This window comes from Perognathus longimembris, chromosome 23, assembly GCF_023159225.1.
Source record: "Perognathus longimembris pacificus isolate PPM17 chromosome 23, ASM2315922v1, whole genome shotgun sequence".
Taxonomy (NCBI): domain Eukaryota; kingdom Metazoa; phylum Chordata; class Mammalia; order Rodentia; family Heteromyidae; genus Perognathus; species Perognathus longimembris.
Window position 1 is genome coordinate 22722010 of NC_063183.1, and position 27386 is coordinate 22749395.

General features: G+C 38.2%; 1 protein-coding gene across 2 annotated transcripts; it reads left to right on the plus strand.

Moving 5' to 3' along the window:
• The first annotated feature begins 507 nt into the window (after positions 1 to 507).
• On the plus strand, positions 508 to 26722 carry Bnip2 (BCL2 interacting protein 2). Of its 2 annotated transcripts, XM_048332973.1 has the most exons (11): positions 508 to 704; positions 8132 to 8238; positions 9911 to 9978; positions 10409 to 10585; positions 12453 to 12629; positions 14798 to 14900; positions 15603 to 15734; positions 17206 to 17292; positions 17401 to 17499; positions 18193 to 18228; positions 22240 to 26722. In XM_048332973.1, the coding sequence occupies exons 2-11, from the start codon at positions 8189 to 8191 to the stop codon at positions 22289 to 22291; spliced, it is 981 nt and encodes a 326-aa protein (XP_048188930.1). In that variant the 5' UTR covers positions 508 to 704; positions 8132 to 8188; the 3' UTR covers positions 22292 to 26722. The 2 variants fall into 2 exon arrangements, with proteins under 2 accessions (XP_048188930.1, XP_048188931.1); XM_048332974.1 differs by lacking the exon at positions 18193 to 18228 and having other exon boundaries at positions 517 to 704.
• Positions 26723 to 27386: the final 664 nt, after the last annotated feature.

The following is a 27386-nucleotide window of genomic DNA, read 5'->3' on the forward strand; positions in this document are numbered from 1 at the left end:
AGGCCCTGAGTTCAAGGCCCAATAGAGGCACTAAAACAAATAGCCCCACGAACTGGAATTGTAAGTAAAAGGAATTAACTGCTCCCCACAGAAAGCCTGGAAGAATTTTACCTCGGTCGGGATTCTCCTGAGGTCTGCCCCCCGCCCCCACCCCCACCCCCCACGAGCCAACAGGCGTGTTCCCGACCGTCGTCTCAGCAACTTGGTAACTACAGTAGGCAGTGACTGCAATGGGTTCTCGGAGGTGTGAGCCGACGTACCCGAGGCGCGCGGCACCTCAGCGACGCCCCTAAGCAGGCGTGGACGCCACAAGTTCCCGCCCAGCTGGACGGGCACGTGTGCGCACGCGCGGGCCCCCAGTTGGCTGACCGCCGCTCGCGCACGCGCACGCGCGGGCCCGTGGCGACTTTGGGAGCGGGGGAGACCCCGAGCGCCCTCAGGTTAACGCCACGCCTCCACTTCCGCCCGCCGAGGCGGCCCATAACGGGTCTGGAAATCGTCACTTCCGCCGGGACAGCTCACTGCGTCCGGGTCAGCTGCTGCGGCTGGTGTTGCCTCTGTGGTCGGGGAACTGGCCTGGAGTTTCTACCGCCGACCGAGGGGAGCGGGCTCCGCTCGGTGCCGCCTTCTGCGACCTGGCCGTCAGCCCCACGTCGCCGGCCTGGAGGGGCGAGGAGGACGAGGGGGCCCCGGCTGCCTCCGGGGTGAGTGCGGCCTGGGCGGGCGGGACGCTGCGGGTGGGGGCTGGGGCTGGGCCTGGGGGCGTGCGTGCGTCCAGCTGGCCGAGGGCGCGCTTCTGAGGGGCGCGTGCCCACATCCGCCTGGGCGAGGAAGCCGTGGGGGTTATCCGTGGCCTGGGGCACCGGAGAATCCGCGCCTGGGGCACTTCCCAGGGCCCGCCCAGCTGCGGTCCCGCCCTTGGCCGGGCTCTTCGCTTTTGCCTATCCTGACCCCCACCCTCTTCCTTTTCCGTTTATGGTGTGTGTGCTTCGGATGAACACACGCACACTCACACACACACACACACACCAGCCTGGGTGCGGTGACGAGTCAAGTTGGTTCCGTATTTATGCCCAGCGTCCATCCTGATGCAGAACAAAGAAACTTGGACTTCTTGGTGTATCTCGTTAGCCTCGGAGGATAGACGCGGAAACAACACAAGTAATCAGCTTTAATAGACCTTCCGGAGCAAGCTGAAGCAGAATTCAGGGCGTATACTTGTAAAGCCGAGTCTCTGCTTGTTTTCAATATTACCTTTTCTGTTTAAGTACCTGGCCAAAAAAAAAAAAAAATTGGGAGTTTCTGGGTGTAGTTGGTGCCACTGGAGAACGTGGTACACGCGTGTTAAATTCAGAGACTATTTGGGTCTTCATTACATTATATTGGAACTGCCATTGCACCGCCAGACCAGAGGCACACAGCTTGTGCCTGCATCAGGGTAATTAATCATCGTTCCTCCAACTTAGTTCGTTGAATGAAGTATGTATGTGACCGCTTCATACATCGCGTTTTTAGCCTCAAAAAGTAAAGGTTTAGTTCGGATCTTTCCTCCTCTCTCCCCTCCTACCCCCCCGCCCCCCCACACACACACACAAACACTCGATTTCTCCCATATGTGTGTCTGTCTGCCTGTGACACTACTGGGGCTTGAACTGGGTCTTGTGTTCTTGTTTGTTTTTTTCGCTCTAAGCTGGCACCCTACCACTTGAGCCACATCTCCACTTAGAATTTTTCTGTCCTGGCTAGCTTTGAACCGTGATCCTCAAATATCAGCCTCCTGAGAAGCTAGAATCAGAAGTGTGAGCTGGCCAGGTGCTGGTGGCTCATGCCTATAATCCGAGCTACTTCGGAGGCTGAGATCTAAGGATCACAGAACCCAGCCCAGGCTTTAAATCCCAGAGAGACTCTTATCTCCAATTAGCCACTCAAGAACCGGCAGTGGAGCTGTGGCTCAAAGTGGTAGAGTGCTAATGTTGAGCAAAAGAGCTCAGGAACAGTGCCCAGGTGCTGAGTTCATGACCCACCAAATATAAATAAATAAGGAATTGTGAGCCAGCAACACTTGACAATGCTTGATTTCTTCAACTGAACATATTCTGTTTGGAAAAGCTAAGATTTTTCTGAACTGGTAGAAAAAAAATTAAGTCATTTGTAAATGGATGTATTTCCTCAGTGGTTAGAACTGAAGTTAGCCAATTAAGTTACCTTAAACAGCTTCTCCCTACCTCTTGTCATTTAATATTTTCTCTAAATCCTATTCTTGCTCTTCATAATCTTCTTTTTTGCAGCCTAATAATGTCCAGATTAGATAAGAAGCTTAGAAGGCCACTTCTGCATATGTGAAGCTTCAACTAGATTGTCATAAATCATTACTTATGTGTTCTTTAGGCATTTCAGGACCTTTGAACATTAATGTAACCAAATCTGGAGTTGCAGATTTATTCTATGTGAAGTTGCCAGTGAATGGAGACTGCTGTGTTAGAAACAGTTCTTTCTGATCTACATCTGGGAAGCAGGATGTGGGATCATAATATTGCCAGTGTGTGTGCTTCACATGCTTGTTGGTTGAAATGAGATGATGAGTACAAATGTGAAAAGCACCCTGTAACAAAAGTTTTGTTCATTCTAACAGTAATTCAGATAGAACTAGTGATCAGGAGAGTGTCTTAGAACCTAAGTATAGGACTGGAAATGTGGCTTAGTGGTAGAGTGCTTGCCTAGTGTGCATGAAGTCCTGGGTTTGATTCCTCTGCACCACATACACAGAAAAAGCCAGAAGTGGCGCTGTGGCTCAAGAGGTAGAGTGCTAGCCTTGAGCAAAAGAAACTAAGGGACAGTGTCCAGGTCCTCAGTGCAAGCCCCAGGACTGGCCAAAAAAAAAAAAAAGAAGAAGAATGTAAGCATATCCAGGGCCTGTAAATTAACCTTGACTTGCAGTAAAGATGGGAAAATATCTTTTTAAGCTTAGATTTCATAAAGTGCAATAGTAACATTTCAAATTTGTTACTGTTACACATTAAGACTAATATTTGTAACTGTAACTGGTTTAGGCTTTACTGTTTTTAAAAGGTATTAAAACCTCTCCAGTATGTTCTGCCTACTGATAACTTAATGTCATCTCTTACAGATTGACATACTTGTCCTGTGCTTTATTTTTACGTCAGCACCATTCTAGTAAATTTTGCTTTTAACATATCTTTTTTTTTTTTTTTTTTTGCCAGTCCTGGGCCTTGGACTCAGGGCCTGAGCACTGTCCCTGGCTTCTTCCCGCTCAAGGCTAGCACTCTGCCACTTGAGCCACAGCGCCGCTTCTGGCCGTTTTCTGTATATGTGGTGCTGGGGAATCGAACCTAGGGCCTCGTGTATCCGAGGCAGGCACTCTTGCCACTAGGCCATATCCCCAGCCCTGCTTTTAACATATCTTGATAGAACATCTCACTTCATTCTTAAAAACCTGTGATCCTTCACTTGTCAATGGAACAAAAAGCAAGATTGTAGGATTTTTTCAAGGATTGTTTGTTGAAGGGATTTACTTTGTCTTATTTTGCTTTTGCTACTCCTGGGTCATCATGTCTGGGTTGGAATGCTGTCTCTGAACTTTTGTGCTCAAGGCTAGTGCTGCACCACTAGAGCTACAGCTCTACTTCCAGCTTGTTGTGGCTAATTGGAGATAAGAGTGTCACAGACTTTACTGCCAAGGCTGGCTTCAAACCATGAGCAACTGGCACTCAGCTCCAGGGATGTTTTGATGATCAGTCATAAACATACAAGCTGTTCATGAAAGAATGAAATATTTTAGAATGAAACCTGTTTAGATGGGCAAATGCTTTCCTACTGCCAAATGGAATTAATTTCACCACAGATTGGGCATTACTTGAATCTATTCTAGTAGCAGTATTTAGCTACATGTAGTAAAATTACTGTATAAACTTTTAAAGATAATTCTAACTTGTTTTTTTGTTTTGTTTTGCCAGTCCCAGGCCTTGAACTCTTGGCCTGAGCACGTCACTATGCTCCTTTTTGCTCAGGGCTAGCACTCAACCACTTGAGTCAAAACCTCACTTCCAGCTTTTTCTGGTAGTTAATTGGAGATAAGAGTCTCACAGACTTTCCTGCCTATACTGGCTTCGAGCCATGATCCTCAGATTTCAGCCTCCTGAGTAAATAGGATTACAGGCATCAGCCACTGGCTCCCGGCTTCTTAACTATAATCTTAATATTTAATTTTTGCTTATCTTGCTAATACACTACTTCTGGAAACCCTTCTTTATCTTGATTGGATTTACCCCCATGCCTACCCTCTGAAGCTGTGTAAGGAAGCAATCTGTTACTTTTTTAATTTTTAGTATTTCAACAGGCAGTGTATTAAAATGTTACTTTGTGGTCTTTTTTTTTTAATTTCTGAACCAAAAAAATGGGAAGCACCACAGTTAACTTGTGAGTCAGCAATATCATGATTTCCTTCATAGTAGTTGTGCTTATATGAACTCTTCTTTATTTCCTTTTTTTTTTCCCCAGCTGCTTGGTGATAAAATGCTACCAAGAGTAGAATTCTCTTAATTGTTTAGCTTATTTTTATCTACCTCTTGTACTTACATTTTCCCAGTGTTCTTGATGGAATAATACAATTAATTGATGCTTATTTTTCCTCCTTCTTTGTATAACTAGCTTAATTAGTCATCCTCCAAGCTAAATATCCATGGTCATAGGCTGAGATGTGTTAATGTCACATGATTCAGTATATTAAAGCAAAAGTTGAGAAGGCTTAAAGGACTAAAGGAGTTGAGCTTTCTGTAGTTAAAGGTGGTGTCAGTGTTCACTTATTCTGGTAATAAAACAGCCCATAGGTTTGGTTTATCCTCTACATTTTCACGAGAGAAATATTTCTTCTTACAAATAAAGAATAAGTGGGGCTGGGAATGTGGCTTAGCAGTAGAGTGCTTGTCTTGCATTCATGAAGCCCAGAGTTGATTCTCAGCACTACATAAAGAGAAAAGGCCGGAAGTGGCGCTTGGCTCAAATGATAGCCTTGAGCAAAAAGAAGCCAGGGACAGTGCTCAAGCCCTGAGTCCAAGCTCCAGGACTGGCAAAAAAAGAAAAAGAAAGAATAATTTTACCAACTGGAATTTATATTAAATATATGTATGTCCTCACAAAATAAAAAAACTGGTTATGATTTTTAGAGGTAAAGTAAATAGGAATCCTATTTATATAGTTTAACAAGCAAAATAAACCAAAGAGGTTGAACAAAGGCTTGATTGCTATACAAGGTCATACCTCATAAATATCCATTTAATATCTTAGGCTTGTAAATGTGCCAAACACAATTGTTTGCAACTTTTGGTTACTGTTTTTACTTTTGAAATATTAACTATTTTTGAAAAAGACATTCAGAAAACTCGAATTTTTTGTTTTTTCAAACAACCAATAGAGCAGTGAGACAAGATAGTTGGAAGTTTTTATTTTTGTTTGTTTGTTATTCTTTGGTCCAAGACTGGGACTTGAACTTGTTATCTGATGCTTTCTTTCACTCATTGGCTGGCACTCTACCACTTAAACCATACCTCCAATCCCAAAGCTTTTCCTATTATTGAAATTAGATAAATATATTTGTGCATAGCAAATATTGAGTAAGATGAACTAAAAATTTAGTGAAGATTCAGTTGTTAACTCTCAGTGATATAATAGTCTCATTTTAACATGACACAGAGTAATCAGTATTAACTATTTGGACTTGTTGACTATAATCTTTGTCTTCTTATTCTAAATAGGTGGTTTGGTAAAGTAACTATCCTTTTTTTCTTTTAAAAAAAATTCTCTCTACAGAGAAGGGTTGCTGACAGAAAAGCAGTCGGTAAAGTGATCTCTTCTTTTTTTATTGGTTGTGGGGCTTGAACTCAGGACCTGGCTAACTTCACACAAGGCTAGCACTCTAACACTTTGAGCCAAAGCACAACTTCGTTTTCTGGCGATTAATTGGAGATGAGAGTCTCATGGACTTTCCTGCCCTGGCTAGCTTTGAACCATGATCCTCAGATCTCAGCCTCCTAAATAGCTAGCATGTGTGCAGCTATAAAGCGATAACTGAATATGTGTGTTAATTAAAATATGTTATGTATTAAAAACCAACATTGCTATGTCTTTGTTTTTTGCCAGTCCTAGGACTTGAACTTGGGGCCTGGACACTGTCCCTGAGCCTCTCTGTGCTCAAGGTTAGTGCTCTACCACTTGAGCCACAGTGCCACTTCTGGCTTTTTCTGTTTATGTGGTACTGAGGAATCAAACCCAGGGCTTCATGCATTTTAGGCAAGCACTCTACCACTAAGCCACATTCCCAGCCAGTGTCAGTTATTTTTAAATGTTTATTTCATTAATGACTCAAAATTACTTAGGTCAGTGTTTCCTCAGAATTACAAGTACTTCATCCATGTATAATTATAAATATATACATTGACACATGTAAACTAATTTTCCTAAGCAAATATTTTGATGAGAAAAAGTCTACACATCTGTTTTTTCTATGCCAAAGGTGTGGTTCTTCAAAAATTGAACTTTTTCTTAATGTGCAAAACCTCCTTCTAAGGCTAAGTAAGCATTCAAATGGGAGGAAAGGCTTCCAATCTCAACAGATTTTAATTAAGTTTATTATATGAAATCTTAACACTTCAGGAAATTTCCACTGCAATTTTGTTATTCTGGAACATAATTTTTTTGAGGGTTTTGAGAGATGGCAAATAAGGCAAACTGTAAAACCTGACCACACTTCTCCTTAAATATGAATGGTTGGCATCAGATATTTTATACTATTTAAAGTTACACATACATAGTTCTTTAAATCAAATTGGGAACCAAGAATGTGGCTTAGGGTAGAGTGCTTGCCTAGCATGCATGAAGCCCTGGGTTCAATTCCTTATTCCCACATAAATAGAAAAAGTGGGAAGTGGCAGTGTGGCTCAAGTGATAGAGTGCTAGCAGTGCCCAGACCCTGAGTTCAAGCCCCAGAACTGGCAAAAAAAAAAAGATAGGATTGGCTATGACAGCTATAAGGACATGCTACCACATGAGTCATTCTTTCCAGCCAGTGTCGCCCTCCTATAACTTTGTTTTAATACTTCCACTGATATTCTGTGGCACTTAAGAAATATGTGAAGTCGGGCAGGATGGTACATGTCTATAACCCCAGCACCTGAGGCAGGTAGGTAAGTCATGAGACCAAGGCCAGCTTGAGCTATATATAGCAAGATCCTATATGAAAGAAGGAAGGGAGGAAAGGAGTTACTGCTGGGTAAGTTAGTCAGTTAATTCATCTGTTTGTGATGAAGGTATGGCTAATGTTGGTATCTGAAACTTACTCTGTGCCCTGTAGAAAGTTATGTCTAATGAAGCACATCAAAAGTTAGCATAGTTCATTAACTGGACAAGATACTGATAAACTTTTAAGAGCATCAGAAGTTGTGGCATCAAAACTCTAGAGAGAAGCATAAATGATGGCATGCTACGTAGCTCTGCCGAGTCATGAATGTAAATGTTATTTACTAGTGTTTGCATCCTAGAATGAATGTCTAGCCACTGGAGAGGAAACTTACAATTTTATAGTGGAGTATATATTTACCTTTTTTTTACTTTTTGGAGACAGAGTCTTGCTATTTAGCCCAAGCTAGCTTTTGGTCATCCTACTGTGACTCCCAAGTGCTGAAAGTATAGGCATGTACCACCATACCTATCTGTTTATTTTTATATCTTGCCCCTACTTCAATTTCTTATGTAACTCATAATATGACATATATTTTAAGTCATAACCAGGCACAAATCTGTATGTATATAATTGCAAACAAATACTTTTACCTAACAATATACTTAATGCAAGCAGATTTCATGTTACTTATATTTTGTTCTCTTCTAATGTTTGAATTAGAAGAGAACAGGGTGTTTTCTGAATATTCTCGTCTAATTCTATGAAAAAAGAAAGTTTCAACTTGATAAATGGATTTCATAGCTAGATCATTGAACTAAAAGCTCTATGGTTGATAGAGATAGGAGGTAACGTATAGTAAGATTCTTGTGCCTTTTCTATAGATAAGTGAACTGGGAATTAAATTCCTGCCCTTTTTTTTTTATCTTCTCTTAACAGGATACTGGCTCTCTGGATTATCCAGAGTTAGAAGTTGACATTGAATCTAGGTTGAGGATGGAAGGTGTAGAATTGAAAGAAGAATGGCAAGATGAAGATTTTCCCATGTAAGCATACTTTTCATTGAAAACAAATTTAGAACAAAATGTCAGAATTTCTTTATTGAGATACCACTTTTTTTTTTTTTTTAAGTAGTATTACTGGGGCTGGGGTAGAGTGCTTGCCTAACACCACATACACAGAAAAGGCCAGAAGTCATGCTGTGGCTCAAGTATTAGAGTGCTAGCCTTGAGCAAAAGAAGCTCAGAGGGAAAAAAAAAGAAGAAGCTCAGGCCCTGAGTTCAAGCCCCAGGACTGGCAAAAAAAAAAAAAAAAAAGAAAGAAAGAAAGAAAAGTGGTATTACCAGGTGATCATTTTAATGCAAAGAAATGAACATTCAACAGTTAGAATGACTTTATTGCATATTGTTTGCTTACAAGTGTATATGGAATCTATAACTTTATTTTGAGCTCTTAAATCTCAGACTTGCCCTTTGTTTCAAAAGAGTACTTTAATGTATTTTTAAAAATTTAGGGTGTGAGAACTCCTAGAAGGGGACTCTTTGGTTGTCTGTTAAGAACGTTTGAGTTGTGTGGATATTATTTTGCCAGTCCCGGGCCTTGGACTCAGGGCCTGAACACTGTCCCTGGCTTCTTTTTGCTCAAGGCTAGCACTCTGCCACTTGTGCCACAGCGCCACTTCTGGCCATTTTCTATATATGTGGGGAATCAAACCCAGGGCTTCATGTAAACCAGGCAAGCACTCTTTGCCACTAGGCCATATTCCCAGGCCCAAGTTGTGTGGATTTTTTTCCAAGAAAAAACTTAGTAAACAAACAAGGATATTCTTATTCTTCTAGCCAGACACATTGACACTTTCCAAAGGCAGACCTTACGTTTAAGAGATGGTTCCATCTCATCTTGTTTAGAAGACTTCCAAGGCTCAGTGAAGTGCCTTAGCAGTTGGTATATGTAGAGCTGGAGGCATTGTCATACATAATGGTGACAGTAGTAGAGGAGCACAAAACTCAGAACTATAGCTACTGTTACCATGTTTTCATCATGAATGAAAAGTAGCTGCATGCAGCGTATCATGCACTACATTGTATTGATGCATTGGAATTTATAGTCTGTGGTTTTTGCATAAGATTTATAGTTGTAGCTGGGCACTGGTGGCTTATTCCTGTAGTCCTAACTACTCTGGAGGCTAAGATCTGGGGGCTGAGGTTCAAAGCCAGCCCCAGCAAGAAAGTCCATAAGACTCTTATCTCCAATTAACCACCAAAAAGCTGCAAGTAGATGTGGCTCAAGTGGTGGAGTGCCAGCTTTGAGCAAAAGAGCTTGGTGACAGCACTCAGACCCTGAGTTCAAGCCCCAGGATTAGCACGAAAAAAAGGAAAGGTTTAAGGAATTTATGTATTATATGTGTCACATAGAATTATATATAAATCATGTTTTAACAGTCTGAGAATTTTTTTGGGGGAGGGGGGGGCAGTCCTAGGCCGTGAACTCAGGGCCTGAGCACTGTCCCTGGCTTCTTCTTGCTCAAGGCTAGCACTCTGCCACTTGAGCCACAGCGCCACTTCTGGCCATTTTCTGTATATGTGGTGCTGAGGAATCGAACCCAGGGCCTCATGTATACGAGGCAAGCATTCTTGCCACTAGGCCATATTCCCAAGCCCCTGAGAATTTTTTTTTTTTAATTTCTGGGTTAAAGATTCTTATGCCTGTGTCTTCCAGCCCTTTACCAGAAGATGACAGTATTGAAGCAGATATACTAGGTGTAACTGGACCAGAGAACCAGCCTGGTAAGTACTTAGCACTTTTCTCTCAGTGGATTTTTGTTTTTGTTGTTGTTTTGTGAATGTTTCTTTGTCAAGAAAAAGAATCACTGGAGAAATTAATTGCACATTGAATAGAGCTGTTTTGGAGTGCTTGAGAAATTGAGCTTTACCAAAAAAAAAGACTGGTTTTTGCAAATGTTTTGCAATAAATAGAAAAGACCTTTTTTAGTAAGAAGGAACTAAAATCTTCCTCTGTTACTGAAAAAGATATGGCTGCCTCATTGATCTCACCAATGATGTAGAAGCAATACTGATCAAAATCCACATTTTGTAAATTACTAATGCTTTGGAGTTTTGTTTAGTTTTTCTCAGGAACTAAGTAGCTGAAATGTTTCTCTTACTCAACTCAAGCATCTAAGTGTTCTATTTCTTTTTCTTTGTTTTTCAATTCTAGGCTCCCTAGAAGTTAATGGAAATAAAGTAAGAAAGAAACTAACTGCTCCAGACATTAGCCTAACACTGGATCCTAGTGATGGCTCTGTGTTGTCAGATGACTTGGATGAAAGTGGGGAGATTGACTTAGATGGCTTAGACACCCCATCTGAGAACAGTAATGAATTTGAGTGGGAAGGTAATTGTTTCACTGTTTCTGATTGAGCCTCATTAATGAATATTTTTCATCATGTACATCCGTGTTTTTATAATGCCATTCTTTTTAGGGAAATCAGAATAAGTGCTAAACCTTAAAACTTAATTATGAAGTCAACTAAAACACAATGTTAAGGGATTTTTTTCAGTTCATTATTCTTTTAAGCTGCATTGTTACTAAGATACAAGATTCTGCAAATACATGGAATATTCTGTGGTTTTCTAAACTTTATAGTAGAATAAACAGGTGGATTTTTTTTGTCTTTTGCTATAAAGTTTTGTTTTAACAAAAAATACACTACAAGTACTTATAGGTTTGCAGAGAGAGTTAGGGATGTTTTTTTCTTTCTTCCTTTTTTTTTTCTCGTGTGTGTGTGACAGTCCTTGGGCTTGAACTCAGTGCCTAGTGCTGTCACTGGGCTGCTTTTATTCCAAGTTGGCACTCTACCACTTGAGTCAGAGCTCCACTTCCAGTTTTTCTGGATATATTAGAGAAAAGAGTTTCTCAGACTCTTGCCCTGGTTGGTTTTGAACCGTGATCCCCAGATCTCAGCTGCCTGAGTAGCTAAGACTACACCAGTACCTGGTAATTTCTAAGATAGTGTTCCATTTCCTTCAAGAGAACATTCCTGGGATTACTGGGACCCTCAGTTTTGAGGGTGATTTTTTTTTTTAAGTTATTTTACCTAATGATGCTCCATTTCAAAATTACCAACATGAGTTAAGGTGTACTTAGCCCTCAACGTTACATTACCATTTTACTTATTTAGAATTCAAAGAAATTGGCATGTATTTTGTCTTGCATGCTTTCTTGAATTAGACAGGAGCTGTCTATAATATTTTTGTATAGCTGTTAATTTATATACAATCTTTAAGTGATTTTACTTTGAAGTTATGCTTGACATTAGGCATTTTATCTATGGTTTTACTGGTTCAATATGCAGTCCAGTAATAAGCAATCTTTTTAAAGATACTGAAATAGTTCTCTGCCTGTGTGTTTTGTCTCTTCTTTCTTTAATGCTGCTGTAGTCATTTCCTGGAAGGATATTTTCCGTTAACAGCTTTATCTTGGAAACAACTAACATGCAGTAGGTTCCCCCTTCCCCATCTGTTGGTAAGGACTATGATACTAAAATTTTGAAAATCATTACTTCATTTAAAATCAGCTAAACTGCAACCTGCAAGTATAAATTACACCTAATCATTGGTGCTTTGGCTAATGTTAATTTAAATAAACGTTTGCATGCAGTCTTCAGAATGATCACATGAAAAATGATCACTGAGCAGTTAACCACTTTCTATCTTGTATTACAGTGCTTGGGAATTACATGCTAAAAATATTGACTCTAAGGTAGTGGCAGTAACCGGTAGTAGTAACAAAGTAGCAATAAAGTCTTAAGTGGACACCCTAGAAAGGAATTATAAATGATGGCTATATGAATTATCTTCTCTAAATTTGTGGATACACATTGCACTGTGATCAGGTGCTTTGCTAAATTGGAGATTTAAAAAAAAGTCTTAGAAAGCTGACTTCTAAACACATAAAATGATGTCATATTAGGATAGAGTAAGCCTTTTCCAGTATTCTGGAAGAGATACTTCAAATTCCAAAGATGCTATGAGAATTCCCTACACTAGCACGGTGTGATGTGTACCTGTATGCCCAGCTGTTTGGGAGGCTGAAGTGGGAGGATCATTTGAGCCCAAGAGTTTGAGGCCAATCTGGGCAGCACAGAGGCACCATTCTTAAAAAATCTCTGAGTAATCTAGATAGTAAAGTGGTTAACTTATTATTTCATTTTTATTATATAAATAACAATTTGCAATTCAAAAAACTTTTATTTTAACAGATGATCTTCCCAAACCCAAAACTACTGAAGTAATTAGAAAAGACTCAATTACTGAATACACAGCAGCAGAGGAAAAAGAAGATGGACGACGCTGGCGTATGTTCAGGATTGGAGAACAGGACCACAGGGTTGATATGAAGGCAATTGAGCCCTATAAAAAAGTTATCAGCCATGGAGGTAAGACTTAATTAAAGATTATGCTGAGTATGATAGGTCAGGCCTACAATCCTAATTACTTGGGAGGTAGTAATCACTAGACACAGATGGAGGAATCACCACTTGAGGTCAGCTCAAGCATAAAAGTTCTCAAGACTCCATCTCACCACTGGGCCTGATGGCAAGGACCTGTCATTTCCAGCTACCTAGTGAAGCATAAAGAGCACAGCATGGGTATAAAGGGAAACTCTACCTCAAAAATAACCAAAGCTAAAAGAGGCTGGAGGAGTGGCTCAAGGGAATAGAGCATCTGCCTAAATGTGGGGCCCTGAGTAATGACAAAAAAAAAATTTTTAATGCAAAGTATCCATCCCCTAAAGATATTACATGAATTTGAAAGAATAATAATTCTTACATCATTTTTGGAACACAACTGGTTTGAAGTAAAAGAATAAAACCTACATAAGAGTTTGCATTGAAAAGGGTCTCCCGGGGCTGGGAATATGGCCTAGTGGCCTTGTATACATGAAGCCCTGGGTTCGATTCCTCAGCACCACATATATAGAAAAAAGCCAGAAGTGGCGCTGTGACTCAAGAGGTAGAGTGCTAGCCTTGAGCAAAAAGAAGCCAGGGACAGTGCTCAGACCCTGAGTCCACGTCCCAGGACTGGCAACAAAAACAAAACAAAACAAAAAAGAAAAGGGTCTCCCTCCCACCTGTCTTTTCACCACCCAAAACTGGTTTACATTCTCTCCTTTGTATGGCTTTATAATTCATACAAAGTGAATTTATATACTATAAATACAGAGAGAATACCTCTATAACTAAATGCCTATGTATATAATCCTCTTAAATGTAGAATATTGTCTATGCCCAGGAAATTTTTTTTTTTTTTTTTTTTTTTTTTTGGCCAGTGCTCAGGCCCTGAGTTCACAGCCTAGAACTGGCCAGAAAAAAAAAAATGTGCAGAAATAATAAAATTTAGTTCATTCCCATAGGAAACTTACAAAGTCAAACAGGAAAACAATGAAAATTCAAGTTCTAACTCCTGCCAGTCTTAACTGTAGAACATTGAGAGTTTAGGCACTGTGCAAATAGCGTCAGAACGCAGCTCATTCTGGAGAGCATGTTGGGTCTCCTTAAGTCCTAACACTGCCCAAAGGAGCCAGTAGGTTGGGAAAACTGATTTTTTTTTTTCACATGGAATCATTTCCACTTATTTTACTCTCTACCAAATGCACTACCCTCCTTATCTCTACATTCTTCATTCATCTGAAAGCAAATCACATGGATATTTGCAGTTACATTCTTATGCCTAATTTATTCTTATTCAAGATGAAGAAAGCAAGATAATCTGGATCAGAAAGTCCAGTTAGTTATTAATTCAGCTAGTTCATAAAAGTCAACTTGTAAGACCTGCCTTATTGCTTAAACCTAATACCTTTCAGAAATAGTACTTCATTTTCTTTAGGGATCTTATCTTATTGGATTACTACACTTAATGTGTATTGTGACTTATTAAGAAAGCTTTAGTAAAGATTCTAATGTTCTTGAAATACCAGATCTGTTTACTTTGTGTTTATAGACAATAGAAATAACTTTAAGCATTGTTACTGGATACAGCTTACTATCTAAAGGTTTAGTTGAAATACATTTTTGTACAGTTTTAGTCACCAAAATTATGTCAGATATACACTTTTTTGTTTTAATATCTCCTTTTAAAAAATCATCCACTTCCAGGGGCCAGTGGCTCATGACTATAATCCTAGCTACTCAGGAGGCTGAGATCTGAAGATCTCTGTTTGAAGCCATCCCTGGCAGAAAAGTCCCTGAGATTCTTACTTCCATTTAACCACAAGAAAAACAAAAGTGGTGCTGTGGCTCAAAGTGGTAGAATGCTGGCCTTAAAAGAGCTCAAGGACAGCGCTCAGGCCCTTAGTTCAAGCCCCACAACCAACAACAAAATAAGGCAGCTACTTTAGCCATAGTTTGAATGTTTTACTTCAGATGTGGTGTTGTGAGTGGGTGTCTGCTGTAAAGGTCACTGTATTGCTCTGCTTGCTTAAGTATGACTGGCTTTATACTATGCTAGTTCAAGTCAGTCAGTCCCTATCAGCCATACAGATAACTTCTCAGAAGACTTCAGAGTAAAATCACACTGGTTAATTTTATCTTCATTTCTTTTTCAGGATATTATGGGGATGGATTAAATGCCATTGTTGTGTTTGCTGTCTGTTTTATGCCTGAAAGTGGCCAGCCTAACTATAGGTACCTGATGGATAATCTCTTTAAGTAAGTATAGCTTAACAAAATGTATAGATCGAATTTGAGTTAATTAGACTTGTAGGTTCAGGAAGTGAACTGGAGCTGTATAAAAACTAAATAATCCCAGTTGTGATTATTTAAGTCCTACCTCAGGCATTGTAAAACTGGTTTGCAAAAAAAAAAATGGTTTTGGCATTTTTAAAATTAGAAAGTGTTTCTTGAATTTTTTTCAACTGATCTATTTTACATTTGCAGGCACATTAAATTTAAGGAAGTTACTTTCAGCTCAGAATCATGTGGCTAACTTAAATTTGTCCCTAGAAATCCCATGTAATGAGCTGACTCTTCAATTTTCATAGAGTGTTTCTTTCTGTCTCTCAGGTTGGAGAGGGTCTTACAGTCTATTGTGAAAAAATTCAAGCATATACAAAAGAGATATATGAAATCTTTATGTCAGTCACCCACTGTAGCATCTAATAATTTATACTACATTCCCAGTTTATCCCCCACTATATAATTTTGAAACAAATCCCACATATGTTAATATGTATCTTGAAGGAATAACTTACTGTTTTAAATAATTATAATATCAGCCGGTACAGTTTTAAATTGTAATTGTATTTTCCCTGATTGTGAGGGAGAGAAGGGACTTGTATTAATTTGGAGAAGCCAATGAATGCATTTCTGCACAGTGATATTTAAGGATTATATCTAATTTGTTTTTTACAGATATGTTATTGGCACTTTGGAGTTGTTAGTAGCAGAAAACTACATGATAGTTTATTTAAATGGTGCAACAACTCGAAGAAAAATGCCCAGTCTGGGGTGGCTCAGGAGATGCTATCAACAGATTGATAGAAGGTAATGGAAATATGAGCATAAAGCAAGTGTGAATGACTTATATTTATTGGATTTATTGGATTTTTATTTTCTGTTGTCACTTAAGTATTACATATCTACTTCTTAAATACTATTTGGTAATTTCATAAGTGTTTATTCTCAAAAGACAATATTTTGGAAAGTCAAAGAAATTAATTTGGGTCTGCTTTATAAAAATAACGAATTCTTCAAAACTTACAAGATTATTCATTTTTCCTTATTCTACTTAATTTAATTTGTACCTTGGGAAAGAGTGGAGAATGTAGTACATTTAGTGTTTTGTCTGATATAAAGTGCTTAGTATATTGGGGGCAGGTGGCACGTGATAAGGCCTAGGTGTTGTCTTTGAGGGATTTTTTGCTCAAGACTAGTACTCTACCACTTGAGCCACAGCTCCACTTCTGGATTTTTGCTGGTTAAGAGTCTCATGAACTTCCCTGCCTGGACTGGCTTCAAATGAAGACACTCAGATCTCTGCCTCTGAGTACCTAGGATTGCAAATGTGAGCCACTAGCAGCACCTGGCTGCTTAGTATATTTTGTTTTGTATTTAGCTGCAATTTTTCTTTGGAGCAAACTCTAGAATTGTGTTTATTGGCTTGGGAATTAGTTTATACCAGTTGGAGGAACTTTAGTCTTCTAATTCGTTTTTCTTATGGCTAATTTAAACTAGTGTAACCAACTCAAACATTAGCTTTTGTGGTTTAAAAAACGTGCACGTGTATATATTCCTCATTTCATTTATGTGAAATATGCATGGTGAACAACTTCATACTTGCTCATTTGAAAAGAAGTCTGGCATAATCCCTTCAAGTTTTAGTCTTAAAGTACTCAAGAGTAGCCATTAGGGGTTGGGGATATGGCCTAGTGGCAAAAGTGCTTGCCTCGTATACATGAAGCCCTGGGTTCAATTCCTCAGCACCACATATACAGAAAACGGCCAGAAATGGTGCTGTGGCTCAAGTGGCAGAGTGCTAGCCTTGAGTAAAAAGAAGCCAGGGACAGTGCCTAGGCCCTGAGTCCAAGCCCCAGGACTGGCAAAAAAAAAAAAAGAGTAGCCATTAGATTTGCTTCATGGTGCTTAGTGCTTTGGTTATCTTTTCTCCCATTTCTGCCTGTAAACTGCCTTGGCATGTTGTTGATGGAGTGAGTACCAATTTCTCCCAGTCTTGAGACATGAAAGTAATTTCCTGTTATATTCATTATTGGCCTGGCTGACAAAGTCCTGGACTGTATTACTAGGAGACACTTAACAACTGGCTATTCTATAAACATAAATTTGGCAGAATTACATGGGACACTCAGAATTCAAGACCACGTTGTCTTCAGGAGTTTCATGTCTAAATGAGAAAATTAGAATGCCTCTTTTTTTTTCAGTTATTTTGTATAAACTTGTACATCTACCATTAGAAATTGTAGAAATTCTTAATTTTTCTGTCTTTTTTAAACTCCAGGTTACGGAAAAACCTAAAATCTCTAATTATTGTACATCCCTCCTGGTTTATCAGGACACTTCTGGCTGTTACAAGACCATTTATTAGGTAATCTCCAAAAGCTCTTGACCTGAAAAACAAACATTCTTTGTATAAATTTCTTGTCAGTTATATTAGAATTATTTAGGTAATTGTTTCTCTTTTTTCTTTCCATAGCTCAAAATTCAGCCAAAAAATTAGATACGTCTTTAATTTGGCAGAACTAGCAGAGCTTGTTCCCATGGAATATGTTGGAATACCCGAATGCATAAAACAGTATGTTTTGTTCCATTTCTTTCATTGTATTGAGTCTTTACATTTTGATGTGCAAAGGGTACTGTATTTCAATGCTTAATCTCACTTCATATATTTGTAACAAAGAAACAGAGAAAGAGGACATGCCCTCATGTCTTCCCAGAAGTCACCGTTTTCTTCAGACTCCCAGTTGAAGAACATGGGGAAGTGATTTCTGGTCGATTCATTGCGTATTAGCAAAGGTTTTACAGACTGAGAAGTAATACAGTTATTGGTCAATACTTAGGAGCATTCTCTAGATAGAGCATGTTGCTCTCAAAATTTGTGGAAACTTCCTGTGCTATTTTTAAAATCATGTTGCCACAGAGAAACAAACTTAGTTAAATCAGCCTAACCTTAGTATCTTCCAGTGACTGGAATTTGTTCTGGTTATTAAATTCACTTCTGTTAAACCCTTAAAAAGACTTGGCATTGGGTTGTTAACATAAATAATTAAGCATCAGTTACATAGAGAAGTTTCTGTGGTCTGTTAGTCTGAGGTTTTAGTTTGATGTATCCAAGCCAGACTTATTGAGTCAGTCTGTATTTTCTACATAGTGTTTCTTTTAAAAAGTTGGGCTTACAAACTTATAAATAGTTTTAGTAGTACCTTTTTTGTTTATGTTTTTATTAATCACATTTCATGTATTTACTGAAATAATTTTCCCTACCAAGGTATGAAGAAGAAAAGTTTAAAAAGAAACAAAAAAGGTATATGCACACCTTGACTGGGTTGCATCTAGACTAGTCCATTTGCATTGCACAGACTAACTCTTATTGGTTAGCTTGTAAACAAAGATAATGGCACTTGTAAATATAAATGTACCCCAACCTCAAATACAAGGTGAACCCAAAGTTTCTGATGCTGAATATGACTTGGATTCACCCTGTTTTAATACCAGATATAATTCCAATTAGTAATTCAACCCCCTCTTTCCTTACTGTCTAAATAAGCAAAAGAAATTACTGAGCATGGTATTTAAAATACCAAAATACTCAAGTGTTGTTTCTGTAATATTTATGCAGGGCTGGGCATGTAGCTCACGTGATAGAGTACTTTTCTAACAAAGCCCTGGATTTCATCACCCACACTGAAAACAAAAAAAATCTGCTTAGCCCTTAACTAGGTCTGGTGTTGCTGGCCTGTAGTCCAAACACTTGAGAAGCTGAGGCCAAAGATCCTGAGTTAAAGGCCAGCAGGACCTTTTCTGAATAAATACATACTTTCACAGTATCTTTAAGGAATCAATTTATTTTATTGGGGTCGATAATTATATTTGCAATGCATATATGCTTTGGCTAACCAATATTGATCTCCTTGTATGCTTAAATTAAATAGCCTGCTAACTAGTCAAATTCTACATGTGATAAAATACCTAAATGAACCATTTAACAGTTAAACACTCTGCTTTCATTTAAAATTTTTTTGAACACTTCTCTGCTTTGAGCATAACAACCTATTGTCTATTTAAAGCTTGGCATAGAAAACGAAAGGCAAAGATATTAAGTAGTTACTAGTTGATTTATATGGAAACTCAGAAAAGCATATGATTGGGTTTCTAACTTGTTAATATACTTTTTATTTGCAACATTTTGTTTTTAAGACACTGCCTCACTTATGTAGTTCAGGCTGGCCTCAAACCCATCACTGCTCCTGTCTCAGCCTCCTTAGTGTTGGGATTGCAAGTATATGTCACCATATCCAGCTTGTTTGTAGACTTTTAATTTTCACAAATTAGGGCTTAGTAGAACCTTAAAGTTGAAGGTGAGAAATTTATTTGTATTATTTTGACCATCGGTGGAACCAACTGTAAATATTATTCAAACATTCTTAATTTTAAACAAACTTTGCCTCTGTTGGTGAGAACTCATGTAATAGAATCGTTTCTAAGTGGCTATTTATAGTTTAGCCAGCACTTACAGAGATATTGAAAGTGACTTTATATCATGCTGATTTCTCGTTCCCTTCTTAACATTACTATGCATTTGCCAGACAAGTAGATGGAATTTAAAATAATCTAAATTAAACTTTGGAACCAGCTACTACTTGTATTAAAAATGAGTTGCATTGGGCTGGGAATATGTTCTAGTGGTAGAATACTTGCCTCATTTGCCTGAAGCCCTGGGTTCGATTCCTCAGCACCACATATATAGAAAAAGCCAGAAGTGGCTCTGTGGCTCAAGTGGTAGAGTGCTAGCCTTGAGCAAAAAGAAGCCAGGAACAGTGCTCAGGCCCTGAGTTCAAGCCCAGGACTGTCCAAAAAAAAATGAGTTGCACTTATTGATGAAATACACTCCATAATGTCCTTTCTTAAAATGCTCTTAGCATTTACTCAGCTATCAAAAAGTAATTTAGAATTGAAAAAAGAAAGGAATTCACACTTTCTGTTTAAATGTCCCTTTTGAAATTGTCACTATTGTTTTAGCTTGATTTTTTGTTGTTGTTGTTTGTTTTTCAGTTTTGCTTGTGTTTAATCTTCAACAGGGCCATTAGATATATCTCCAGCACTGGGTAATATCCAGTTTCTCTAGTCTTTTTTTTTTTTTTTTTTTTTTTCTGGCCAGTCCTGGGCCTTGGACTCAGGGCCTGAGCACTGTCCCTGGCTTCTTCCCGCTCAAGGCTAGAACTCTGCCACTTGAGCCACAGCGCCGCTTCTGGCCGTTTTCTGTTTATGTGGTGCTGGGGAATCGAACCTAGGGCCTCGTGTATCCGAGGCAGGCACTCTTGCCACTAGGCCATATCCCCAGCCCCAGTTTCTCTAGTCTTAAAAAAGAAGAAATTATTGTCAACTTGAGAATAATAACAATTTTCCTATTAAATTTAGGTATAGGAGCATATTTTTTGTTTTTTGAATTTTCTTTTTTTTGTACTGGGACTTGGATTAGCTTTAAGCTCTAGATCTGCTTTTTTTCACTCATAGCTGACATTTTACCACTTGAGCCACACTCTATCCAGTCCAGCTTTTATGCTGATTAATTAGAGGTATGAACCTTTCAGACTTCTCTAAAAAGCCCAGCTGGCTTCAAACTGAGATCTTCATATCTCAGCCTCCTGTGTGGCTAGGATTATAAGCATAAAGCATCATCACATGGCTAAATATGGGAAAATGTCTTTGAAAGTAAAACTTAGAAGCCGGGCACTGGTGACTCAGACCTGTAATCCTAGCTACTCAGGAGGTTGAGATCTAAGGATCATGGTTGAAAACCAACTCAGGCAGGGAATCTATGGCACTCTTACCTCCAATTAACCACCAGAAAACTGGAAGTAGAGCCAAGGCTCAAACTGATAGAGCACTAGTGTTGAGCAAAAAGAACTCAGGAACAGCACCCAGGCCCTGAGTTAAAGCCCCACAACTGACCAAAAATAAATAAATAAAACAAACTTGGTAGGTGTGGAAACTTGTTGAGTTAACATCTCCACAATAAGCACTTTTGTTTAGGAAGGCAAAAGATGAATATTGAGTATTTTTTAATGTTGCTAGTGTTTTTGTCAAAGTCAGTGTAGTTTGACCAAGCATGCCCGGGCATCAATTGTTAAAATGTTTCAACAGAGTTTAAAAATAGTTATGGTATTAGTTCATAACTATATTTCAGTTTTGAAAAGATTGGAAATATACTATTACAAGCCAATATAAAGAGTATTTAAAATGTTAATCTGTAGTTATCCTAGGCCCAAGACCATTAGATTGTAGCCCAGGGCTGTTAGGTCTGTTTCCTACATACATGAGTAATCTTACTAATGGGTGTTGATGGTGAAAATGATGGAAACAAGTGTGAAAAGTGTCTTCCTGCATTGTCCCAGATGGCTTGAAACATTGCCTTCCACAGCAGTGACTCAGACAGCAGACACACAGCAGTAGACTGTTGTGAGTGATCTCTGAAGCATTGTCTATAATTATTGTGTAATCCTTCAAGTCTCCATGTACCTAAATTTGCTGGGGCCATTGACCATTAATCTAGTAAGATTTTTTAATGCATATTTAGATACTTTAGAACATTAATGTCTTCTGGCTTCTTGCTATTAAAATAAGATGAAAGGCATTCACAAAAGTATTATCAATGAATTCTGGAGAAGAACTAGATTTCTGTAAGAATGCACTTTTATTACTAGATTTTAAAATATGAATTGGTCGGGGCTGGGAATATGGCCTAGTGGTAAAAGTGCTCGCCTCGTATACATGAAGCCCTGGGTTCAATTCCTCAGCACCACATATATAGAAAAAAAAAATGGCCAGAAGTGGCGCTGTGGCTCAAGTGGCAGAGTGCTAGCCTTGAGCAAAAAGAAGCCAGGGACAGTGCTCAGGCCCTGAGTCCAAGCCCCAGGACTGGCAAACAAAACAAAACAAAATATGAATTGGTCTATGGATAGCTTTAGTGACATATTTCAGATAAAATCATTTTTGAGGGAGTTTGTTCTTCATCTTGCCAGTCTCTGGATACCTGCTGTGGCCAAACTTCAACTTGTGAACTTTTAAGAAATGTGTTTGTAGGTATTTTTGTAATCTCATGAAGAATCAACATTCACATTTCTTGCCATTGTCCTCCTGCCATATGAAAGTTCTCTTGTTCTGGTGGGGGAAAATGTTTGATAATCTTTTTACTGTGTCTGCTTCTTTGCAAAGCTTTGTTATTTAACAGAATAATATTCTATGCTAAAAATAGGTGTTATTTTTAGAAAGAAGGTTGTTGGTGCTTAATTATTTGCATTTTTTAATTAAACAGAGTTGATCAAGAACTTAATGGAAAACAAGATGAACCGAAGAGTGAACAGTAAGTTTGGCATCAAGTTCAGACAGAAGTGAAGAATATGCTGATGAAGCAGTGCTCTTTTTGCTTTTATTTTTATGTAATCTGTTACAAAGTTGACTTGACTTTTTCTTAATGGACTTTTGTATAAGGAACTGTTCACTGCTGTATTGGTTTGCAGATGTCTTGAATTTTACTCTTTAATGGCTATATTGTAATCATTTTGTACTTTATATTGCTAAATAGCAGAGAACTACACTTTATATAAAGCAACTTTTGCATTTGTTTATTGAATGATGGATGCATCTTCAGTAAAATATTTATATGCATAAATGGCAAAGGAAAGAAATAATATATATTTTTATGTCTTGAGCAATATTTTTTAATGTATACTTACCTTGTGGAAGAATGTGCAGGTAAATAAGATCATGACTTTGTAAAGTGCATGTTAGAATTTTTGTTTTTGTAAATGGTTGAATACATTTCCTGAGTGACTTAGAAAATTAAGTTGCTCCAAGGGATAAACCGATTCTCATGAATACCCAAAGATTGTGTACATAATATAGATTAATACCCCTCCTAAGTTGGTTTTTTTTTTCACTTTAGCATATATTGTTCCTTAATTCAGAAGTGCAAATATAAGTGCATTGCACACTTTTTCCTTTTTTAAAGACAAACCAAAAAAGCCATTTTTAGAACTAGAAATTTTTAAGAGGCTTAGAAATTAGGAATTATGTATGTGTATATATGGGATATTTTATCTTCTGGCCCAAAGTCAGGCTCTTTTTAAAAAAAAAAAAAAAAAAGAATCTTAAGATCTGTTCACTAATGTGAAAGGAATTGTGTGTCCAGGGTTTCATGCCCATGAATGTGTGAGTGCTATGTAGCATTGCAGAGAACGTGATGAGTATTCACTGTCACAACTTTTCTGTAGAAAATGGGCTGCTTTTGAAACTGCTCTCACTGTGGGCACTTTACCAAAATGCTTCCGGGTCACTTATTCGACAGTACTTTGACCTAGTCACATAAGTTATGCTTTTAAGTTTCTGTGGAATTCTGTTTGGCAATACTATAATCAGGTCAAGCTTGCAAGTCATAGGCACCATTACATAATGCTGTTTGGGATGGCACATGTAATAGAAACATGAAAATTTTGTTCTACATTGAAATAAATTTCATTTGTTCCTCCAAACAAAGCCTAATTACAGCAAACTGGCATACTATATGTCATATACTAAATGACATAGACATATTTAGTAAACTTAATTATCCTCTATATTTGAAGGTCACACTATCCAGCCCTTCATATAAAACGCTTTTTTCAAGAGTGGCCTAGATTAGCAAAATTGAAGCAGATGTAAGCTGTTTTTAAGATTTATCCTCTCCTGTACTGAACACACATGTCTTTTACTGTGTTGTTTGTTTGTTAGTAGAAAGTTTCTGTTACAAAAGGGAATTTTTTTTTAACTTTTTCCAGCTAACATCTATCTAGTTTTGAGAGATGCTGGAGGATTCTGAGGATTCTCCAGCTGTCTCTCAACCTTGATCTAACATATCTGTCCTGTACTAATGTCACTACAGTGAATTAAGTCAAAGCCTGGTTACTTAGTGAAACCTTAGAAATACTTGTGCTGAAAAGGTAACTTAATAGTAACTACTTAGGCATTCCTTCTTAATTTACCACATGAGGATTATGAATAAAGATCATGTTTGGTTTCATTGTAATTGCATACAATATCTGGAGGACATTTCAAGCTGTCACTCATCTGTATGTCGTTATCATCTCAAAATAGACTGAGCTTTTGGGTAGGTGGTTTTCCACCACATTAAGTACTTGGCGCTTCAATTTCAAAAATACAAAGAATAATTTCAACTCCTTATTGTGTTTATTGACTTGCTTTTACATTCAGTGTTCCTAACTTCCAGAAACAACTTGCAAAGGTGATATTTTTCTAACAAAGTGAACAACTAGTCCTGGTGGTCCAAGCTTGTAACCCCAACACTCAAAAAACTGAGTCAGGAGCTTGATGAATTCAAAGCCAGCCTAGGCTACATTGCAGGATCCTGTCTCAAAAGGAAAGAAAGCCTTCAGAGGGAACACAGATAACACTTGAATTATAATGGGGACATGTTGTGAATCACAGCTTTGAAAGGAGAACTTCTACCTTAATGGAATCTGGTGTAGGAATGTGCCCACAATAAGTATTTCATGCCTATAAATATGTAAGTTAGAAGAGAAGTATTTAAGTTTATTTGTACTTTGTAACATTTCCTTGTTTTATTTGATGTTACTTACCATTACTGACTGAAATGAAAGCACTTGTAATTGTAGGTTTTTATGTCTTTTTCCTGGGATAATGGATTGAATTTCACTGGTTTAGATTTCATGTATCTTGTCACCATCTCTATTACACTTAGGATATGTGTTTCCTCTTTTTAGTCAAGTTGTCTTAGTCAAGAAATTGGATTCTTTGTTTACTTATTCATATTCCTAAATAGCACTAAGAAAAGACATATTAACCCCATACTTAAGCTGAATAGTCTTTAACTCAGGAGGGTGAGGAGTGGGAGGATGTGAAGGAATAGTTTCTAAGTAGTCGTAACTAGCATAGTTAAAAGATAAAAGAAAAACCAAACCTCTATAAAGGGATAAAGTCTTAGATGTCACTAAATGTACCTCTTGAGGTACATTGAGGGGTGAAGTACGTGTGAGGACAGCTGGTGGTGTCATCTCTATATCCAGCAGGAAAGGCTGAAGGCTGCCTACAGTATGTGAATAGGAGACTGCGGATTGCAGGAGAAAAGGCCAACAAGGCGTGAGAGTCCATATTTTCCTCCACGTTGTTCATACACAAGCAAGTTTTAACAGTTTGGGTTAGCAATTACAGTGCTCCAATTGAAGCTTACTACTTAATGTCCTTTTTCACTAGTGGTGAAAATTAATGTAGGTTTTCATTATGGACATCACTACTTACCTGCACTGAATACTGATGTCTGCTCTAAATATGTAAATATCTGTAGTTCTAATTTCTTCATCTGCCCACAGTCCCAGCATTTAAGAAGTAAGGGGTTTGCTTCTTGGAAGATTTCTTTCAAATGACTACATAAGCATTACTATTTGGCTATTTGTGGGGGTGCTCAGGGAATGTGGGAAATGATTTAATGCGGAAGTGCCCTGTTGGTGTTCTTCAGTTAATAAATGTGTGTTGAGAGTATAACTAGAACAGGCCAGTTTGTTGACAGGGTTTGTCGGGTGATCATAGCTTCAGCCTCATTCTGGTGGTATAAAGTAGAAAATTACTAACGATCACATTACAGTATAGACAGCTACATTATTGTTTTGTTTCTGTGATTATGTTTCCCATCCTGTATAGATAGTTGAGAAATGAATCACAAGCAAATCTCCAGTGGCGAGAGGGATTAATATACTTACAAGTTTGACATATTTTGGTATGGAGGGAATGGGAATTGCGAAGTTTGAGCTGCTAAGACAGAGTTAAGAACTTAGGTTGGATGGCAGGGCCAACTGACAGAAACTTGGTCATGTGAATATAGTTTTCTAAGCTAGTCCAAAAGAATTGACTGGGAAGGAGCCCTTCCAACCTCTTCCCCTTCAGTGATTGATTCTCTGTTATAACACCAGTCAGGAGGTGCCCCGTAAGGTAACTTTCCTTTAAAGTTCTGAATAATAGAAGTGTAGTAGTTTTAACATTGGGCAATGATAACTCATTTGAATTATTTGTTGCAAGTATATATAATAGATGTAATTTCTTTTGCTTGAGAACTAAGTTTTTAAATGCTATGGAAGTTTTACATACAACTGAAGCTATTCACTTCAGATAGCCATTTTATTCCATCGCACAAGACAGCCTATAAAAGGGTAGAACATTTGCACTTAAAGTTTTTCTGCATTTTCACATCCCGTTTGGCAAAAGGAGAACTTGAAAAATAACATCAGCTGCTGCACTGCACTTTTTGTATGCAATCTTTCTAAGTGTTCAATGTCCCCTTAACAATTGCTTAACAATGTATGCTTAACGGTTTATTTGCATAAACCTAGGTAATATTTGGTGTTCAGGGCCACTGACTTGCATATCCCTTGGGACCCTTCACATAGAACACAACTGAGAATTTCTTCAGACACTGATGCACTTTTATATATATTTATATTTCAAAAATGTTTTCATTACAAGTTCACATGCTGTCATCTGGACAGAATTACTGTGACCTTTTATTAAGATGATAGTACTATCATTTCACAGTGAGACATTCAATCCTGATGTATGTGTACAAAGTGGTCATTTGGTCTCTGTAAGAAATAGTTGGGTTGGACATGATTTACTAAAGAGGTGTAATATTTTCTTTTCCTGACTTGTTAGGAATACAATGACTTGTATCCTGATTTGTTGCACATCATATTTTTGCAACAATGAATCTTAATAAATTAATGTGAAAGCTTGTTGTGCCTCATTTTAACATTTGTCTTTTAATTACACTTCCAGATTTTTATGCTGAGTTATCTACTAAGCTTTTCAGATAGATTCGGACTTTTATTTCTTTTGTTGATGGTGGTTTCAAGACTAGAACTCAGGGCCTGGGTACTGTCCCTCACCTTTTGCTCAAAGCTAGCACTCTACCACTTACAGCCACAGTTCCACTTCCTGTTTTGGGGTGGTTAATTGGAGGTAGTAGAGTCTCATGGGAATAGAGTCTGTGGAGACTTTTCTATATGGGCTAGCTTTGACCCGTGGTCCTCAGATCTCAGCCTCCTGAGTAGCTAGGATTACCAGATCCCCGGCCAGGTTTCAATCTTCAGACAGAGTGAAGAATTCAGCTTGCTAACCAGACTATGTATGTCATAGCTGGGAATTGTTTTCACGTGTAGGAAATACTGGGTAGGATTTAAAGACTGAAAATGAAAATAAGTTATAAATAACCTGTTTAGTCTGAGGACCTACCTGCTGAAAGCTTCCATTGGTGGTACTTGTTTTTACATTTAGCCTAAATCTCTACTGAGTTATGTGCACATAACTGAAGCTTTTAAAACTGCTGTTTTCTTTCATCTTAGACACAAATTTTAAGTACAATTATTAAGGAGTAGCAAAAGTTTGGGGCTAAATTGA

What these genes read in the sequence shown, in the direction of transcription:
- Bnip2 (XM_048332973.1), top strand. Translation starts at nt 8,189, where the DNA reads ATGGAAGGTGTAGAATTGAAAGAAGAATGGCAAGATGAAGATTTTCCC. An exon ending in TAATGAATTTGAGTGGGAAG is followed by an intron (nt 10,586 to 12,452) that starts GTAATTGTTTCA and finishes TTATTTTAACAG; the next exon opens with ATGATCTTCCCAAACCCAAA. An exon ending in TTTAAAAAGAAACAAAAAAG is followed by an intron (nt 18,229 to 22,239) that starts GTATATGCACAC and finishes TTAATTAAACAG; the next exon opens with AGTTGATCAAGAACTTAATG.